This window comes from Pelecanus crispus, chromosome 3 (genome assembly GCF_030463565.1).
Source record: "Pelecanus crispus isolate bPelCri1 chromosome 3, bPelCri1.pri, whole genome shotgun sequence".
NCBI classification, from domain to species: Eukaryota; Metazoa; Chordata; class Aves; order Pelecaniformes; family Pelecanidae; genus Pelecanus; species Pelecanus crispus.
This window is the reverse complement of record NC_134645.1, coordinates 85,039,170-85,060,904: the sequence shown is the minus strand read 5'-3', so window position 1 is coordinate 85,060,904 and position 21,735 is coordinate 85,039,170. Positions and strand designations below refer to the sequence as shown.

Sequence of the window (21,735 nt, the reverse complement as noted above, 5' to 3'; positions counted from 1 at the left end):
GGCTCTTATATGAGTATGTAAACAGATAAGCCAACAACAAAAATAAACTATAACGTATAATACAATATACTAGCCTAACAGTGTTTAGAAACTGATGTTTAAAGGAAAAAGACAAAAGCCTTGATAACCTTAAAAAGAATAAAAGCACAAGACTCCAAAACATCTTCAACTAAACTGCACATGACACTACGACAAAGGCAACTTAAGGAACAAATAATCAGCTCCTATTTTAAGCAGTCAACTTCAAGACACTACACGACAGGGAAAGGCATTAGGTTATAGATGAATAGCAAGGAGAAGCTTATTGGCCAAAAAGATAATTTTTCATCTTTGTGAAAAGTAATCTGAAAAATTTGCGTAGATGAGCTAAGACAGCACATACTGCAAAGGAAACCTTCATTCAGCCTGATTCTAAAAGACTCGAACTTGCCCAGTGTCGAACCAAAGCAAATACAGCTGCTGTGAGCCTACCAAAAGACACATTTGTGACAGAGGTAGACAGAGAACACTATTTTGGAATAAGTCAAAGGTTACACTGCAAGTTGTTGCGTTGGTTGTTTTTCTTAAATCAGGGAAACATTGTACAATCTGGAAATGTGGGTGCAAGTGGTTATCTATGAATTTCTCCAATAATCCCGGTAACCCAAAATTTCTTATGGGACAATAATAAAAACCTGTTTTCATTGTACTGCTCTGGTGAATGTTTTTCCAATTTCTATAAAAATAATCTGCTTTTAAATGATCACATTACAGTGATTCGATCCACATCATCATACCAAAAATAAAAGCCACATCATATGAATAGACCAAGGAGGATGTAGTTTGAGCAAATACAGGCTTATATCAGTTATATAATGTCTAGCTCTGAAACTCAGGAGCGACATGATGTATTTGCTTCCCTTACTTTCATTCCTCCCCATCCCATAAGAGCTGAACTATGGCATTACTTCCATAGCAGTGGATTGACACAGACTGTTTCAGTACATATGGGCTGCTGCTGAGTGAAAGCTACTTTTTGCTCTTCATAAGATCTGACACCAGATCATAGTTTGGTTCTTGTCTCTCTCCAATTATTCATCATCTTCCTCTCTTTTTTTGCATCCTACATACATCTGTATAAGGGACATAGATCGGCTTGACTATCTTTTTAATGTACAGATCTTTTTTTCTAATTAAAAATAAAAAAGTAAAAATCCGGCAAGCTGAGGGAAGCAGAGTGGAAGATATATAAAACAGCGGTGATGGGTCTGTTAAAAAGCATCTGTTACTTTAAAAATCAACTCTGCATTAATAGGAAATATATATGTCCCCCCCATATACATGTTGTATACACGTGTTATGTTTATATATATTTTTAAATATATAAAATTTATATATTACTGTCTTTTTTATGTCTACGATAATCTTGGACAGAGAATGGAAGAAGCATCATGGATTAAGGCAAAGACTCCAGTCATGTCACATCTGCCTAATGCAGAGATGTTTCAGAGAAAATAGGTTCAATTTTTCATCCTGTGTTAAGAGACAGGTCCTCTCAAAGACTGTAATAGTGTCAAACACATCTCTTTGCTGAGTTAAGAAAAAAAAAAAAAAAAAAGCACCGTTTTCAAATGCTAAGGGTATATATACCACAATCCTTACTGCCAGGTACCACTGCATTTCAAAATGTTATTTTAAAATAAATGTACAACTTACAAAACAAAATGCTCTGGAGGAAACCCATGAAATGGCTAAGAGATTAACATATGGGATATGGTTTAGTCTAGTCTACCCTTGATTGGTTTAGGTGGGCTTGGTAGTGTAGGTTAATGGGTGGACTGGATGATCTTAAAGGTCTTTTCCAACCTAGACGATTCTATGATTCTATGATTCTATAACCAATACTGTGTTCAGCTCTTAAGAACTAGCACACACCTGGGATGTAGGTCTTGGGAAAAGAAGTTGTATTATGGGTTTTGTCAGGAAACAAAATGTCAGTCTCTATTTCTTGCTTTCTGATTTTTAGAACAGCCTTGATATCACTATCCCTGGTGACACCTCCCTTTCTTTTTGTGTTTTACTATCGCTACCTTAAAAAATAAAATCTTTATCCTCAGTATACCTCTTCAGAGATAGTTCATTCTTTTCTCTCTCATTTCAACACTGGCATAAACTCTTATTCTGATGTTCTGTGAAACCTACTTTATATATTTTGATACAGACTTTAGAGATGCAAAAATACTCTCATTTCAGGAGAAAGCAGATATGGGTAGAACAATAACCTCAGATTATCAGAAAAATTATCCATCTGTAAAGTATTTCTTGATTACAGATTTATTCTTTTATTATCTACCTACTTCATTCCTAATCTTCCCTTTTGGTGTTAGTTTTCAACTTCTCAAATTTATGGCTGTTGGAGGGCAGTCATAATCCCTGATCTTCCCACGCTTTGCTCCTAAGAACTCTGCCTTGCTGGACCTGGGACATCCACATGCCATGTTAAATCAAGGAATTCAGACTTTGAATTAATTCCAGAATGAAACGTGAAAGTTGTACTACAACATTCATGAAGCCTTGCTATCACTGCAGTGTACCTGTATTTCAATTATCATAGCAAGTCTATTTGATATTACCATATCAATTCTCTTTCTCTCTTTGCATTATTTAGATATGTTTTTGTTTTAAAGTTGTTACCCAAAATAAATCAAGTTAATAATCTGGCATGCAACAAAACAGCAATTCTGTTGAACAAAAAAAGAGCATCTTACTGGCAAAAGTATATTAGTACTTAAACTAACAGAAAGGTTTTATGAATCCAGAATAATGCTATGGTATCATTTGTAGTATTAAAGGAAGTATAGTATATCAAGAAAGTATATCCATAAAGGAAGAATATTTTTCCAAATACTTTTCAGAGGTTTATCACAATGGGAAGATGTTTTCTGTTGCTGGAAGGAAATGAACTATTTAGCATTCTGGAAATCATATAGTGATATCTAAAAATCAGAATGCTGCAGTCAAGTGAGGCACATGTTTTAAAAACAGTACATTCAATGAGTTATACTAAAGTACAGCAAGTGTCTTCCAACAGTGAATTAGTAGCCAGCAACAGAGCACATGTTTGCATTTCTCCAACATCAGATTGCAGGTAAATGTTAAGACTAGAATACCACTTGCACATCACAGCAATAGATCTTTTTGATGAAGAGTTTATAAACTGTTTTTAATAAGAAATAGGATTTTCTTAATGGAAAAGATGATAATATTACATAAGATGGACAATAAACTGCAGGTTTGGCACGAAGCATGTATTTTTATGTGCTTTCAGCCAAAGTAACGGTATTTAATCAGACAATTTTAACAAAACAATGCACAGAAGCCTCGGCTGAGGCCAAGTTAGATATTCAAACAATTTGATGCAGAAATTGTAAATATTGCACCTGGAATTCTAATGTAATGATAAAATACTCATTAACTCACATACTGAAGAAAATTAAGCCAGAACTCGTAGGCTTTAAGATTAACATCAGTGTAGAGTCTTACCTCCAATATTCTTGTTAACCTGTTATTGCACACATTCTACCTTCTTTGGACCCCCACTCATGAAATACGAAGACAGACTGCAATTCCTAATATACATTACCAGCTATTAAAAACATTGTATCTTGACCTACATGGGTTTTTTCCTTGTCTTAAGCTGGGACTAACTATTACAGAACTTGTAAACTTTCCTCAGAGCAATTTTTGAGTATAATTCATTGGATAGATGACAAGATTTCAATAAAATTAAAAGTATTTTTAAAAATTATTCCATTCAGTCCAAGTGTCAATTGCTGTTTGGAAATATGCAACTGAAATATACACTAAGATCAACTTTGGAATAAATGGTCTTACATTCTGGATGTGAAAAATGTAATTTATGCAAAAACATCCATACTTCTATTCAGTAGACTTACCTTGTACAATTCTAAAAACAAGAAAACATTACAGGAAAAAAGGGAATATTGATTTTGTAATAATTCCTTCACATAATGCAGAGAGACAAAAAAAACCATTTCTTATTTAGACCATTAAGTAGTGCTAGTAAAAGGAAATGGAAATAACATGAAAGAAAGAAATAAATCCTACCCTGAACATGCACTTTAGGTAAAAAGCTGAAGTCATTTTTCACCAACAGCAATTTGTTAGATAAAGCCTGTTTTCACAGTCCTGAAGAGGAACTTTCCCTGACCTGAGTTTATGACTTCAAAGGTACATTTATTTGGCAAAAAGGCTGGCACAAAACCACCTTTATAGCAAGTACAAAAAAATATATTTCACTAATGGTCAAGCTGCATGTCAAGCAGCCAAAGCTAATAAATCTAAGCTTGCGCTTACTCCATTTTTTAAATTCTCGTTATTGAAACAACCTAGCTAGCATGCCACTTTTGCAAGTAGCAGTGCCATAATACTTCAGACTAAGTTGGTGTGATCAACCAGCTACTTACAAGCCACGTGTGCTTGTACTGTGGTGAAAACACAGCTCTCCAAATAGTAATAAATGCCAAGAAGAATAATTACCTACAAATTGAGTTGGGGGTGGCATTTGCTGCCTTGCAGTAAAGTAAGGACCCTTCCCCTTTGTGACTCCTTCTGTGGGACGCAGTGCACCCTTCTGCCAGTGAACGCCAGAGATGTTCCCGAGCAGCAGCACAGCACCCTCCATGCAAACCACTAGCTCCTGCTCCTATCTCAACAGGGGTAGGAAATAAAGAACATGAGATGACACGGGTGGAGTTACACTGTGGCAGGAGGTGAAGCAGTTCGGATCATAGTATAGAAAGGCAGGGGTGACAAAGCAGAAAAAGGAACACCACAGACAGTAGGAGAGCGCTAATGCCAGCAGTTTATGACAGATGCTATGGTATGCTTTTATGGCTGCTAAACTGTGAAAGGTTGGCCACTCCTGATTTTTTTTTGATTTGCAGTGCATAATGGAATTAGGTAGGAATGGTGGCTACAAAAATTTGGATCTTTGTCAGTTTGTATCATGAGTTTAATTTTAACATCTATATTCTTCCAGGTACTGATTCCATAACACTTTAGAAAAATCTGCCTGTGGAATAATTTAACTAATCATGAAGTTAAACTCTTCAGAAAAGCTCTGACCCTTTGCAAGGAGGCTCTAACTAATCTAAATACTTACTTTGAAAATACTGGCCATAAGACTTCAGATAATATAGTGCCAAACCTAGCTAAAATCTGTTACTTCTTCATTCAGGAGTGCAGTGGAAGGTGCATCCTGACTATGCTGCCAAGCCTATAAGCAAGAATCTCCTGTTAATGTCTGTGCTAGTTTAAGGTATTGCTGCTCCCTTTGGTGTTGACTCATAGAAGTTTTGTCATTTTGCCTTGTATTTGTACAAAAGATACAAATAAAAAAAAAAGAGTCTATACATGTTTAAAATGTGGTTTGTTAGAATTAATGTTTAGAGGAATACTTTTCTCTCATCTCTTCACAACCTATGTTTACACCAACTTAAGGAAATGAGAAAAACATAAGTAATCTGAACTAATACTTAAAAACATTTAAAATGAAAGATTACTTCAGCTTACATGACCCAGAGTTTTAACTTTTGGCTACCAGTTCAAAATATAAACGAACTCCCTATCATGACCTCAGTTGTGACCTTAGGAGCTTTGAACATTAAATTTAACAGTGTATTCTGCAATACGAACACTACATGGTCAAATACTCCACCCAAACTACTGACAATGTGATCGAAATCACACAACTCATGAGAAATAGAGTCCTTAAAATTACTTTTATGCAAATGAAAACATACATACTAAACAGAAAAGAAGCTCCCATGATACTTCAAAAATTCTCACATTGATATTCAGTTAAAAGTGCAACATTTTTCAAAAGAATACAAACTAGCCCATTTTAGACTAATTCTTACCTTCCCTCTTTTAAAATGAAATTTAAAGGTAAAGTAAACTTTCTGACAATTTAATTTCATTACCAGCATTATGTTAAGTCTATACCTCACGGATTCTCTCATAGAGCTCCTCTGTCTGTTAAAAGACATAGGTGACACGCATGCAAACTAGTAGCCGAATAACAGAATTTTCACCTGCCAGGTAATGTGAATATTAAGTTGAATCATGAAGACTTTTTGTCTTCAGTCTCTGCACTGACTGCCACCTCTGCTGTCCATTTGAATACTTACGCTACTACCAGCTGCATTTTCTAAACATACTTTGTTTGTGAAATACATTGACTTAGCTATATAGCACAGCTTCTCAGTCTTTGTTCATTCCCAGACCCACTCTTGTCAACATACCCAATACAAATCATTAGTGAAGAACTGATTTTATTTTGTATTGCTACTGTTTGTCTCACGCTCTTTCTTACTGGTCACACTTCATAGTGAGGTTTATTTGTTTTCAGTCCTTTGGGAAAATTGATGCAGTTCAGGTTTTTTAACCTTGAATGAGCAAAGGTACCACCGGAAATTTTCAAATCAAGATACAGGATTCTTTGTATTATCAATGGCACATAAATTTCTTTCCCTTAAAAAGAAATATACACCACCCATTAAAAAAAAAACTTTCCATATATCAAATCTAAGTAGAAGCACACATCCCTCTACGACACAAGAAACTAGAACGTCAGCTGTATAGTACTTCTCCTGACTACCTACTCTTTCCACGCTTGGGCAAGGTAGTTGCCAAGTGAAGAAGAGCCCAGGAGAAGGCCTAGGAAATTTTCCAGTTGTACAAAAATTGCTGTACTCTGTACCTGAAGCAATGACCTGTATGTCCCGCAGATGTCCCTCAAGTTTCAAAGAGGGCATGAGTTTAGACGGAAAGGTCAAAATCTTCTGTAGCGCAAACCCATTTTTACTTCTGCCATCTAGTCACAGCTTCTCATAACCAAGCAAAAGCAAGCTGGATCTTACAGAACAGAGCCTGTTATTACCAAAAAAGTATGCCACAAACAAAGGGGATCACCGTCTTTTATCATCATGTGGGCAAAGTAGCTCCAGAGAGGTTACCAGCAGTTTCTAACAGCTGGCCTCTCCCCAGCAGGCTGACCCCCTACAGCTTTAAGAGCTGAGGGAGGACTCCCGTCCCCATCCCCCACTGTGCTGAGCACCCTGGGGCTCCGACCTGCCCCCCCCCCCCCCCCCCCTCCTCCCTGCAGTGGCTCTGTGGCAAAGAAGAACTTAAGAGCTTAAGCCTGAAAGTAAGTCAGTAAAACTATTCTTGGAAAGTAGAAAAGTGATCTATTTCCTGCATGTAAAAAGATAATTTTACAAGGAGAAACGCCTTAGAAAACCCAAAGTTTTGTTTCTTTGAATACTGGGACTAACAAATGTTAGTACCTGAGGCAGGGAAACACAGCCAGAGCTGGCTCTCAGCAAGGCAAGAAACTCACTGAAGTGTAACAGAAATAGGACTGGTGGAATGGAGAACAGATGAGAACTAAACGAATAAACTCAAAGAAAGAAGAATATTTATGATTTTTAAAACCATCAGGATAAAACAGCAAGTGCTTGGAGAGCTGTGATAAATACTGTTGTAACAGCAACAATAGACAGTTTGGTTGTCCTGTGCTTTTTTTTCCTGGGGATCTTTAGTATTACAGGTTGCATGTATATTGACTCATTAAACAGAATGACTACCTTAATCTATATGTTTAGACCAACTCAATGTCTTACATTAAAACCCTACCACTAATGGCATCCCATAACAGTCAACAGTAGCAAAACTCTCAACTTCCTCATGATGCCTTTAGATGCTGCTATGAACTATCTACAGTTATATTTACTGTCACCTCTCCTCCTTGCCCATCTGTTTGTATTTTAGACAATCCTGCAAATATATCTATACAGAGATATGAGAGCTATCTTATAAGCACCTACATATACTAGGGAGAAAGCTAAAAAATTTTATTTTTCTGCTTTTGCTTACATTAGTTCACCAAAAAGAATAAAACATTGCCAGAAAAACTTCTTGCCCTCTAAATTGACTAAAGTTATTTGGCAAAAATTTTAAGCACCAACAAAGATTTTATGAGCTTAGAGATCTGAAACAGCCACACAGAGAAAGCAAAAAGAAATTTTGTCCTAAACAAGATACTTAAGTCTTGACCAGGTATATCTTAAACAACACATACACTGGCAATTTCAGCCTCTTTACCTCATTGGGAAAAAGGTGCTATTCAACAAGACTCAAAGTCTCACTAATGGAAACAGGAATCTGACAAGTCCTGCAGTTGGACAAACTATTCATAAATTTCTCATCTTTTGTTGCAAACCAGTATTAAAGCGGGGGGTGGGAATTAAACACATAGATGTTCAAACATTCCAAATTGTATTTGCTGTTGACACTCCTATCTGATGTCCTGTAATGGGAAACATATGGAAGAGTGAAGTTCTGAAGATTGTTTCTATTTCAGAATTTCACTGTAAAACTGAAAAGTATACCACTTGATAATACACAATCTACAAAGGAGATTAATTATTTGTGCAATTTGTATAACGTGTGTTTTGTAACATTTATTTCAAACACGATACGTGTAAAAATCTGCAAAACATTTCTTTTCGATATTTTTCTGTCTGAACTGTATTTTTTCTGGAACAAGTTATTGTCTATTGGAACATTGGTACTTCTTGCAAAAAGTTTACAGATTAGTAGGTAGTATTTAGCTTAGCAGAAAGACATTTCCTTGCAAAAAAACTCTCATGCTGAAAATTGTCATATAAAATGTCACATCTTATAGCTGCAGTGGCTCAACTTTTCTATCTACTTAAGCTGTCAGTCACTTCATAAACGTGACATTAGGTACTGCCACCCAAGAAGAAAAGAATAGATTCAGATTCTAAAAATCAAACTGTCTTCTGTTTTGAGAGAGTTAAATCCTTACGTAAGACATAATCTTTACTCAGAACCCCAATAAAGTGCTCTGGGTAACTTAGATTTATTAGACTTATATTCTCATTTCCTGTTTTCCCACAGGAAAAAAAAGTGGGAAACATTTTTCCATGTTGTATGCTGCTGAAGAACTAAGAAACTGAAAACCTTCTTCATATGTACATACGGTTTGCTCTTTATGTCCCTTTTCAAATCAATAGCAAATCTTCATCATTCATCAACAAATTTGACATATACAATGAGGAGTGAGAAGATACCCGTAATGGAGTACTGCAAGTTCTAGATGGTAAATACTAACAACAAATTTAGTTCCCATACCTCAGCTTTTTCACCATTTTAAATCAGTAAAAGTTAAAATGTTAGTATTTGTTTTACTTGCATTTTTCCCCTCTGCCCTCTCTTTTCTATCATCAAAGTTTTTCTAATAGTGATTTGCCACCTTCTGCGTAAAGAAGCACTAATGCAGAAGGTTTTGCACCCCATACAGTGTGTAACATTGTAACTCAATACCCCCACAACCGCATCGTACTATAAGACTTGGCTGATGGACTGCAAGTAGTGCTGCGCAGTTACAAGTGAACCTGTACAAGTCAAGATACAGAAGCCCGGGCTCACTTTTCCATGTGGTCTCTAGAAAGAGAACAGAATTGCCATAATCTTTTCATTTTAGTGATTCAGATCACAGCTCAAAACCATAAATAGCTGAACAGGTAATGACAAAGGAATCGAGCATTGCAACTTATGAACAAGTAGTTTATGAGGAATTTCTTGAATCATGAAAGTCATGAGTCATCAAGAAAGGGATTATATCACTTAACTACATCCCTCAACAAATATTCTCAAAATTAGTAGCGAAGAAACTAACTGGCTGCATTTACTCATCACATATCACAGTATTTATTAACTGGTAATCTTTTTCAGTTAAATTTTTGTAATACAAAGTAAAAACTAATTTCATGTATTTGAAATGGTTTACGCACCTCATCTAAGTCTTTAATATAAACAATTTTCTCTTCAATACCAATAGGCATTGGTTCACTATGGGGGATCTTCACCTCTTCATACATTTTATTGTTTTCTCTCTGAACGGCCTCTGGTAAGAACACCTAAGACAGTATTACAGGAAAATTAATTGCAAGTATGAAAACAGAAAGTGTCATTACGTATAATACACTTTGAACAATGGTTTATCACTTCCCTTCAAAAAATAAATCCAAAATAAAAGCAATTCTCACAGATTCATCTTATAGGTAGCACTGAACCCCCAAAATGGAAAATAATCAGTTTTGCTACTCAGAAAATAGTCCCAAAAAGACAAAAAGGTAACTCTATTTTATTAAATTTCAAAAGCCCTTAAGTCTAGAATTTCATAAAGCATTCATTTTGTTAAAGTCAATTCAATAGTTTCCAAAACACAGGAAGAGAAAAATAGTATTTTAATGATTTAAGTGACCCTAGAAATAAAAAAAAACCACATTAGTTGAGAATGAGATTATTTCTTCTAGAGTCAAAATAAAAACAGAATATATGAAAGTGTTTAAAACCCTCTGCAAAGAATTACTGCTTCATACATTGGACTCTGATAAGGAGGAGAATCTCTAAGGGAACAAAGAGAACCGTGCTGCACATTATTTACTGGGAAAGATGTACTGTTCAAGAATGGCCATGCACCAACACGTACCTTTGCACCCCCAATGAATGCCGATGTTTTCATAGCTTCAGCTCGGGAATCATAAACATGCGGATAATGAATTCTTTCGAAGTCCATCTCTCTCTGTCTACCTAGAACTGGCATACTTCGAGCATTCAGAAGTGCTAGTTCCCTGTGAGCAGAAAATTAACTGCAATAATTCTACCCATTTTAGGCAGTCATCACAAAAACTGAATGCAAGTCAGAGCAAGAGTTGTGGAAATGTAAGGAAACAACGGTTGCATAAAATAATTAACAAAGGAATTTTACAGTGTTACTCTGACATCAGTTAAACCAAGTCCTTATAACACATTGTTTAGATAAAAATCAAAAGTGCAATCCAGTAAGTGCAAGGCTTTCCTAAATGCAGTTTTGCCTCTTTTTAAGCAATACAGCAACATATATTCACAGTTAAATAGCAATCCTACTATATTTTTCTCAGTACAAAATACAACAGCTTATTTGCTCCTTATCCTCTCCCTCCCATACTCCACCCACTGCCTTTAGCTGACAACATGGCAAATAGTATCCATTAATCTTGCGAGGAAAAAAAGAAAGATAGTTCTGATAGATTTAGTACAGACTTCATAAATCTTAAGCAAGTAGTGTGCGTACAGGAACTAAGAAAGATAGCCTACCCCTCTAATGTGCATCTCCAGCCCACATAGAAGAGATCAAGAAGATTCTCACTAAGCAGATCACTGCTTTCTTTCCCTGAAAATTAGGGTTTCATATTAAAAAAAATTCTACACTTGTAATAAAACGTGACTTGAAGTCAGAATCACCTAACCACCAAAGCAAACTAAAAGGAAATAAACTTATGATACGTTGAAGTAGCAATTACAACAGAAGCATTTCTCAACCTCTGGCATTTATTACCTTTGCATCCGCAGCTCTTTGGGATCAAAGCACATTTCTCCTGAAACTTCTCCATCTTCCCCAGCTTGTTTTTCTTTTCTGGCATTTCGCTTTTCCTCCCGACGATATTGTTTCATTAACAGCTTTTCTTGTTCAGACTGAATTGTAACTTGACAACCGTAATTGGGCTTAGCATTTTCTCCTATAAACTTCTTGCACTGTTCTGCAACATAACAACAGGTGTGCATCTCAATAAGTACTGGATTCCATCTTTGTTTTCCCCAATTTTCTTCTAAAGGTTTGTTTTTTGAGGTTTGTTTTCTTTTTGGGGGCAGGGTGTGTGTGTGTTTAAAGATAGTTTAGCTTTATTTAGATGACCATGCGGCAGTTGGTCTCAAGAAATCTAAAAGAAGTACCAGATCATATCCCAAAGGTAGGACATTTAAAGTTACCATTGTTAAGCAAACAAAAATTCTTCATCCCAAAGCAAGGGGATGGGCTAGCAGCAAAAGGAAGGGCTTTTTTTCTTTTCTGTGTTTATAATTTCATCAGCAGTGGAAATGCCACTTACCTCTCCTCTTACATGTATGCACTGATAAGTAGAACGGTGTGAAAACAGATTGAACAGGCTGGCTTTTTTAAACAGCCTCTTCACAAAACAATTAGTGTATATTTACTAGATAACACGATTGTATTGAAAGCATACTCACAATGTAATTTCCCTAAACAAGTGAAAAATGAAATCCTATTCTATACAACCACAGGAACTCCCTCCCTTTATGTAGAAAGCAGCAGGACTGAATCAAGAAAAATCAGAACCCCAGAACAATTAGAGTAAACAATTAATCTAGGGGAGCAGGGAACCCAAAAAAGCCCAGTCACATTCAAACTTCGGAGGCCATTACTGGCCAAAACCAAAGACACAACCAAGTTTTTATATGCAATGGTGTGGAGAGATTTGTTTTGTTTTTAACTGTATCAGTGTTTTTAAACTTCTGTTTTCAAAATTCTGCAGATTATTAGTTTATGTAGGTTTCACTGAGTATTATATACTTAATTCAATTATGTTTCATATGTACTTCTGCAGTCAAACTCTGAAGCCGAACACTTGAAAACTTTTTTTCATCAAATAAACCCACTTGACTGATGTTTTGAACAATTTGTGCCACTTAGTTTTCACCTACAGTAACAGTGAAACTCCTACCTCTTACAGCATGCATACTGGATAAGGCAACTATAACTTGTTAAATAGCATTGAAAAAATTCTAATAAACTGTCAAAATGTCCACACTAATACCATCATGTCTGTAGCTTTAACTCACTCTCTCTTGTATTAAAAGCAGACAACAATGGATGCAATTTCCTAACTAAATTTAATTCAGACTGAATACACCAGGGCAAAGAACTGTTACTTGATTTGTCTGATAAGCACAACAATCACCTTTACTGCCGTGGAAGTAAATTACATAAGAAATAGTCAAATAATACAGCATGCTACAAAAATGCAGTACACGTATAGTTCCTTGACTTGTGCTTATTTTCCCAAGACACAGATTACTCAAAGTTGACTAAATTTCTGCAGACAAATTATTCCCTTCACCAAATGCAATTCTGGAAAGATAAAACTTCAATCCCCATTAGAAATAGCATTTTGAGCAACTTAAAAGAAAAAAGCCTTACTAAAATTAATAACCTGAACTTCATAGAATCATAGAATGCTTTGGGTTGGGAGGGACCTTTAGAGATCATCTAGCCCAACCACCGTGCAGTGAGAAGGGACAGCTTTATCTAGAGCAGGTTGCTCAGAGAGAACTTGGGGCAGAGCATCTTCAAATCTCAGAGAAGATACTCTAATATCATTGACTTTACCACAGTGAAAGAAAGGTTCTCTCATCAGTGAAAAAAGCATACAATCAGTAATGTTTTCCTATTGTCTCAAAAGCACAACATTGAAAATATTCTTCCTCCGTATTCTGAAAGAAATTACTGTGATTGATTTTATTGATGGCATAATGAAGAATAAGTTCATAAAAGCTTCCAAAATACTACTGCTAAGGGAGAAGAAAATATTTGTGTAACTAGAATCTGCACATAGGAGAAAAACTATAATAGTTCAGTTTCTATTGAACGCATTTTAAATTTTTTATTATTTGATTATTTTGGAAGGGAAAAAACACCCAGACACAAAACCTTGTTACACTGATAGCAAGACATTCTGCTTTGAAATCATGAACAGATAAAACTAACGGTTGTTCTGATGAGTTTAGACTAACCATGAGCACAGTAAGAGGTGAACTTCTAAAGACTTGCTTATATAACATTCCATTTAAGATAAACCTACTACAAAGGGGTTACTTGCATTTTAAAATTATTGTGAGGATACATAAGTCCACCATTACTATTTTTATTCACATTTTTCTAACTGCATGCTGTGAATATGCAATGGGCTGCATGGTGCTATGTCTATATAAGATTTATCCCAAGTCACACCCTACTCACAGTCAGATTTCTTTTTGTCAGAGGAGAAAGTGAGAAGACTTGTTTTTAAACAACAACTTGTAAAACAGATTTTGTAAGAATTACTCTGTGCAGGCAATTTATCTTATAAAAACAAAAATCACAGTATAAAACTTGAACCCCCTTTTTTCCTCTTATCCATCTTTAAGCTTCACTTTATTGTTTTTAGAAGTAGTTGTTACTGTGCTTTTTCTCTGCAAGACCTATATTTGATGAGAACACAGGAGTAGAGAGTAAGCAGGAAAGCAGCTGCGGGATAACCAAAGATCAACTTATCTCCAGAGTAATCCATTAAAACAGACACAGTGCAATAGTTAATACATTTAAAAATTACACATGCCCATAGGCAGTTGAAAAGTAAATAAATATATACAATATGTATTTGTTTCCTCTGTATAACTAGACCATGATTTCTTTGTTTAAGCCCATATAAATATACACACACACACCCTTTTTCTTTTTGGCTTGCTTTTTAAATACACACAGACAGTACTGATGTTTTAAATATAACTGAACAGTTAGAAAACTACTTTTTATCTGGTTTGGAATAAAAATTTTGTAGTTGCTTACCTTGCAGAGTCTGGAACCTGTTATCATTTGAACAAGTCAAAGATCTTTCCAGAATCAGAGATCTGTTCTGTAGGAGTTTCTCTATGAGCTCAAAACCTTCAGGGCCTAGCAGTTCAAATAACTACAAAGAAAACAACATCAGAAGTCATTGTCCAAATTAATGTAAATTTATAAATAGGCCTGCAATATTTAAACAAATTATCAAACTTTGACTCCAAGTAATTCAACCCAAAAGGTACCATTGCTAGTATTCAGCCAGATTTTCAATTACAAAAAGGGAAAATTACAGAAAGTTTTCATCTGGAAATATTTAAAACCTGTGAATTTTGTCTATTAAGTAAAACTCAATTTCTCTTAAAGATTCTTGTATAAAATTTAAAGTTTAGTCTTGAGAAGACTTATGTGTCTGTCTTTATGGTTATTTACATAAACTATGCTGCAAATTTATTCCTCCACCATCTAAGCAGACAAATCAAGAGAACCAATGCTTTCTCATAAAAGTCAGATATATTGGAAGTTATTTCCCTTTCAGTGAACATGAGATATAGCCTACTGCATTTTCACAGTCACATCCTACCAAAAAAACCCCAACCAAACAAACAAAAAAATCACAGATGTGGAATACAGCAGGAATTTGAAGAAACAATTAAGACAACACTAGTATCAACTTCAGTCTATACTACTTGCACATACAATGCTCTGTGTGTGAGCATCTGCGATTCAAACACAATGTAAGTGACATACACCAGAACAGAATTCTATACCAATGAGCACTATTTTGGCCCAATGATTCTCTTACTCAAATGATTCTCTTGTAGCAGCTTACATAAACACAGTTATCTATCTGAAGTTCTCTTTTCCAGATAAAACTGTTTTTAATGGAAAAAGCCCACCCAAAACATTAAAAGCACTTCCCTGTCCATCTTATCCACAACTATTTTGTCAAAAATCAAAGCATTACAGTAGAGCACAAAGTTACTCAGAGCCCATTCTCTATTTTTAATACTCCTTAAAACAATTTTTCTCCATTTTTTTCAATTATGAAAAAGGAAAAGAGGGCAGTTTCTCCTTAGTGCTCTTTAAGTTTGCTGCTAATATTATTAATACAACTTCAGGTATCAGGTAAGAATAAAAGTTATGATGTGATGTTCTATGAAAGAGTAAGACTTCAGCACCGTAGGATTCAAGTATTTCTGTTCTAACTATAAAAGGAGAGAGAGGTCTCTTACTGTCCTGTGTTTAATTTCCCAACTCCTTAACAGACAGTTTTTCTGTAGCCGTCTCTGACTACTGCCCTCTGGGAACACCTCAAAATATCTTTATGCTGCCTCTTCACATATTTGCAAAATTTTGAACAGTACCAAGGGCATCAGATCAATGATCCCTTTTTTCAGGCCAATTTGTACTTCATAATATAAGCTGTCATTTAAAAACAAACAAACAGTGTTAACTCCTGGCCATCAAGGTTTCTCTGAAAAACGTAAGGTTTGTGCAAATCAGTGCAGTGATGGCAGAGTTTGCAGAGACAATGAAATAGCAGCTCTGAAATGTATAAAGTCTTGTATTTGTTTCATTAGAGTAACCAGTGATGGCAAATTGGAGAAGCAGTCTGCCAAAAAAAAAGAAAAATTCTATACTTGGATAGAAAAAAACAACTGCAAAAATACAGGACAGATAACTGCAGGCTAGATGTCAATTCTGCTGTCAAGGATCTCAAGCTATGATGGATTTCTTTTTATCCAGTCTTCACTAACAATGATCATTAGTTCTTGTCTTTTGCATAGCTGTTCACTGCCACATTTTAGCTAACATTATCTAAAGATATGAGATGACCTTGCTTTTATATTTCAAAAAGAAAGTGGAAAATTAGTACTGGTAAATTTGAGGAGTAAGTATTTTCCAAGGGTAAATGCTTAAGGCAGGGAGGAAAAAATAATTACAAAAGCAACAAAAAGCAACGAGAAAAGAAGTGTATTTAAAATAGCTTAATTGTATAAAGAGCTGAATATAAGCTTGTCTCAACTCTGCTAACATCCTGTTGACTGTGGAATACCAGCAAGACACGGAAATGAAATGTTTTCAATTCAACCGGATCTGGGCTTAAACACTAGCTTCTCATCAAGGCAGCACAAACAACGTAAGCATATTCAGACTTACCATGTTGCCCCCCAAAAACCCCAAAACCTGAACGAACACACACACACACACACCACCACCCCATCACTCCCAGAAGGCAAACAACACATTAGCCCTAAAACAGCCAATGTAGACTTTCAGCTCTGCACAGGACTCCAAAGCATCTCTGGAAGCTGTTAAGAGCAAGCTAGAAAAGCATTAATCAGAAAAGATGAGTTTTGATAGGTAAATAGATGACATCGTTTTTTTGGAACAGGAAGATATTTTTCCACTCCCATTTTCCCAATATATTCTGAAACAAAAAACATCCATGTCAAAACTATTTCAACCAATCAGAACAGCAGAGCCGTACAAAGAAGGAGTAACGTTACACCATGCATTCTACTTCATGGACAGAGGTCATGAAATAAAACCAGTATCACTTACTCCATCCCCAGTGAGCTAGGGGCTCAAGAGTACCAAGGTGAAACTGCATCTCCTACTCTCCAGACAGCCTACCAGTCAAAGAGAACCAAACCCATACGGTATTACACATGACAGACTCTGCAATGCTCATGTGGTGAAAGTCCATTTTGCCTTCTTGACTGGTGGACAGAGTGTGGTATTCATTTGCTGCCAGCAGTTTGAGAACTGTCTGTATCACCTAAATAATCTTGTTGCTGTCTGAAAAAGGAGGCTTTCAGAACATTTTAAACAGCTAAGACAGACTGAGCTCATTGTTCAAGATTGAGGGGAAAAAAATAAATACAGAAGACCAAAAGCAATGACCTGCTCTTATTGACAAGATGTCTCCTACACCTACTAGAAGCCTGCCAGAGATCATGGGTGGAAAACAACCACTGAGAGCTAAACGAAGACAGAAGAAGAAGTGTTGAGAGATGGAGAATAAGTTGAAGAGCAAGGTCTATCATCATCTACCACTGATGGTAGGAATGGTGACAATGGTAGAAGAAGTTTGCAAAGAGCAGAAATAACTAAACTTGAGGACTTGTAAGACCAATATGTTATTAATCATCAGATTTGTTCCTATTATAGGAGTAATCCACTGCTTCCTAATTAAGGTATTAAGAACTACCACAGAATGCTGCTGTTTCAAAGTGCAATTCTTTATCTTCTCATTTGCTTAGACTTCCAAAAACATGTCAGGGTCCATTCACAAGGCTTTCTACCATTTCAGAAAAACTTAGACATTTATTGGAGCTTTTAAGCCTAATTTTCAAAGTAATCAACAAATTAAACAACAACCTGAATTTCTATAATGACAGATGTTATTAAAGATCTAAGCAGCAACTGCACTCTACAGTAACTCATGAAAACCGGTATGAGTTGGAAAGAAAACACCACTTATTGGGATACAACTTCAATAAAGTGAATGCAGGGTCTGACATCTTCAGAAATAGCACAAAATTGTCTGTGTTAAAAAAAACCTTTCCACTGTAAGAATTACATTTTTAATATTAATAGTCACACTACCCAAATAATCCTGGGCCAAAGTTTGCACAAAGTAACTACCTCATTACTGCTATCAATCTTACACAGGAAAGCACTTACACTTTATAGTGACAGGTTGACTGTATAAATCAAAGAGGAGGAAAGAGAAAATTAGGAGCTGTGTTGAACTGCCTTATGCCTGCTAGGAGAAATGAAGCCCCAAGGCACAGAAAACATCTGACCAAGAAATAAAGCAGCCTTCTTTTGCCAGGACATATCTTTCCTATAGTAGCTTCATTTTCTGATAGTATAAATTGAAGTTATCAACATAGGCTGGAGTGGCTGAACCAGCTATAAAAGAGCAAAATCCACAACACCCTCCAGTACCTACTAAATGGTGATGTAGTCCTGACTGCCACAGTTCAGTGTCATGCCTGGATGTTCAGCTGGAGGCACACTGCTGAAGTGACTGCTTTCTAAAGTTGTTTTGCATGTTGATTTACAAAAAACCAAATGTATTACTTGTCAAAGGAGGCTGTGCCATTTTCTAATGCACAGAACTGGCTTCCTCATGATGGTGTTTAAGGTGATTGCCCTACTACTCTGCAGAATACATCCATAAAGAATCAAACTCCACAAACAGTAGTGAAAGAAAACCAAAGCAACAATTTATGTAAAATGGAAAGCTTAAGAAAGTTATGAGGCAAGCTGTCAATCCTATCTACTCTTAAGCCTCTCCAAGTGATGAAGCACTAACCCCCAATGAGCTGCGCTGCTCCTTTGGACAAATATCTAGTGTAAGCTGCACAGAAATGCCTAATATTCACTACAGAAAAGGAGAACTTCAGAGGTTTTACACTGTTGAGAAAATAATTTTGGATACAACATTTTGCTTCTAAACATTTTGCTTTCTCTTCTAGAGAAGAAAAGACAAATTGAAAAACTGTGATGCACTTCTAGCAATGTATGTAGTTTAAGAAGCTAATTTTTATGTTTCATTCCAAATGAAATGCTTTCCATTAATCAAGCCCAGGAGTCAGCAAGGTCATATCCAATCCAACAGTCTGTGGGATGAAACTTCTAGCATTCAAATACCAACTAGAAGCAATGAATCTCAGAAGGACAGTAAGGCTGGGGACCATGTTGATGACAGCCTAACGGTAGCTTTTAATGAAAAGATTTCAAACAACTTGCTGTTACTCTGGTAATTTCGTCAACACTTTCTTAGCATCATACTTATTTCTAACACACTGAGCTTCTGCCACTCATCTCAAGTATTCATTCTGAAAAGGGGACAATAGGGAAACTTATGCTTGAAATAAAGATGGTGCAGGTTTAAGTGGCAGACATGTTCCTGTAACTTGAATGTTCTTAGTGACTTCACATGGGTGATAGAAAAACATTAAACAGTGTGTAACACTGCATGTTACAAAAAAAAAAAAAAAAAAAAAAAAAAAAGGTTCTCAGACCTATTGTTACCCACCCAGACCATGACCCTTTCAGGACAGCCTAGTAGGAAAAAACATCTGTGCAGTCTTGTTTGCAAAAATATGTGAGGGTTCTGACACAGGAAGTGGCACAGGGGCATAATTCTGTATTCAGTGTAGGTGTTAGCATTTCAGATTTGATACATTATTATAGAATCATAGAATCGTTTAGGTTGGAAAAGACCTTTAAGATCATCCAGTCCAACCGTTAACCTACACTACCAAGTCTACTCTAAGCCAATCAAGGGTGGACTAGACTAAACCATGTCCTGAAGTGCCACATCTACCTGTTTTTTGAACACATTTTTTATATATTCTGGTCTGAAAAGTCAACCTCCAAGACCCTGAGAGGAGGCAAAGGAATCTGGTGAATGTTCATAGTTGCCTTTTTATTAAGTCATAATGAGATAAACTAGACAGCAGGCAACAGTTGGATGGGCTGTGTGTCAATCAGCGGTTTCTTGAATACCAGCCAAACTATTACACTCCTTGAAGTCAGTAACAGATTGTGCCCAAAAGGCAACCCTGACTGACTTTGATTAACAAAGATCCCAGATGACTTCAGCTACTACTCCGTGACCATAAAGACATAGATGAGTGTGATATATGGTCACTCATATTTGTTTGAATGATTTTTACATCCCATTTTACATGCATACCCTTGATATCTGGAAGAAAGCAGAATGAGTAATCAATCTAGGAACCAAAGGACAAGATGTGTCATATTGCATCAGAAAGGTGAGGCAAGGTCCCCATGCTAATTAATGATTTCTACTGAATATATGCTAGTTATATGGAAAAAGCAAGGAGACATAGACAGCAGTCTTGCAGACAGACAGCAGTCTATCTGCCAGAGCAGGTAACAAGCAAGAACCTGAACCCCAGTGAAATGCATGACATAGCAATATTTTTCAAGTAAGGCCCAGCCATTAAAAGTACATCTTTATTATTGAACTCACAGTTCAAGACTGAAACAAGATTTTACTCTGAATGTTACATAGCTAATAATCACTCTTCAATTCTATAAGGCACAATTTACAAGGAGCCTTGGAGGTCCTTAGTGCGACCTCAAATATGAGTTACAGAACTGTAAAGCATTACTTTGACATCATAAACTATCTGCCATCTCAAGGGCATTTTCTTGATTTCTGCACCTTCTTTGAAGTGGGAAAGGATCCTAGAAATCTCAGAAAACATTTTGTTTTTCAAACGTGAACAAAAAGAGACTAGGAACGGTCTTTGTACCTTGCCTGAGTCTTAGTACTAAGTACTGCTCTGCCGCAATAAATGAAACAAAACCACATACAGTCAAACAGTGGTCATCCTCTGTATCTCTGTACGTTTATAACCTAACAGCTGGTCTAGGTTACAGAGTATCACCTATACAACTAATTGCCATGCCTGCACTTAGTGGCTTGTTTGCAGATTATATTGCTTTACAAGGCACAGTTTTCAAACAGCAGTGGAAGAAATACCTCCATAGCACAATCTCAAGTTTCTTCTGTTCTAGTAGCTCTTAAGTAACTGAAATGATTGCTTCATTTCAAAAATTATAGGGGAAACATGACATTTTTCTTGGGCTACAGGCTTACTGCAAAAGCTGTCTGGGTATAGTACCCAAAGAGTACCAGACAGAAAAATTCATGTTAGCTACTGCTTAAAAGATTCAGTAACAAAAACAAAGACCTTGAAGATAGAAGGGTTTTTTGCATGAGAAAATTCAACACTAACTTCATGTATATAATATATACACTGATTGCTAATTACTACTGTGCTGAAAAGTAACGGACTATCACCACCTCTAACATTACAGATTATGGAAGAACACTTAGTTTAAAAATAAATCTCAGATGTTCTGTATTTTCATTTTTCTTGCAGGTTGATTACAATAAGACAAGCCAGACAATGCATAATTTCTTACCACTGTTATTAAAAGCAGATATCAGGTGTGTGAGAAAGTCATTCAGCTCTCAGATCTGCTTTTCTTTTTTCAAGCCTGGCATTTTTGAATACACAGCCCATCACATTAAGTCCACCTATACAGAAATGATCTTCCAATCCTAGAAACCATTTGCACCTAGGAGACTCACACGCAGTCTTAGCAACCTCCGCCTGCTCCTGCCTCGCAACGGAACAGTGGCCAGG

The 21,735-nt window shown here is 36.1% G+C and overlaps 1 protein-coding gene across 1 annotated transcript in view; it reads right to left on the bottom strand.

The window, feature by feature from the left end:
* The window catches only part of ASCC3 (activating signal cointegrator 1 complex subunit 3), a 293,625-nt gene that overhangs the window by 227,645 nt on the left and 44,245 nt on the right, over positions 1-21,735 (bottom strand). Inside the window, exons 5-8 of the mRNA XM_075708596.1 lie at positions 14,537-14,657; positions 11,471-11,672; positions 10,583-10,724; positions 9,882-10,007 (exon numbers count right to left, since the gene is read on the bottom strand). Of these exons, the coding sequence (XP_075564711.1) occupies positions 9,882-10,007; positions 10,583-10,724; positions 11,471-11,672; positions 14,537-14,657 (591 nt within the window). The remainder of the gene's footprint in view (positions 1-9,881; positions 10,008-10,582; positions 10,725-11,470; positions 11,673-14,536; positions 14,658-21,735) is intronic.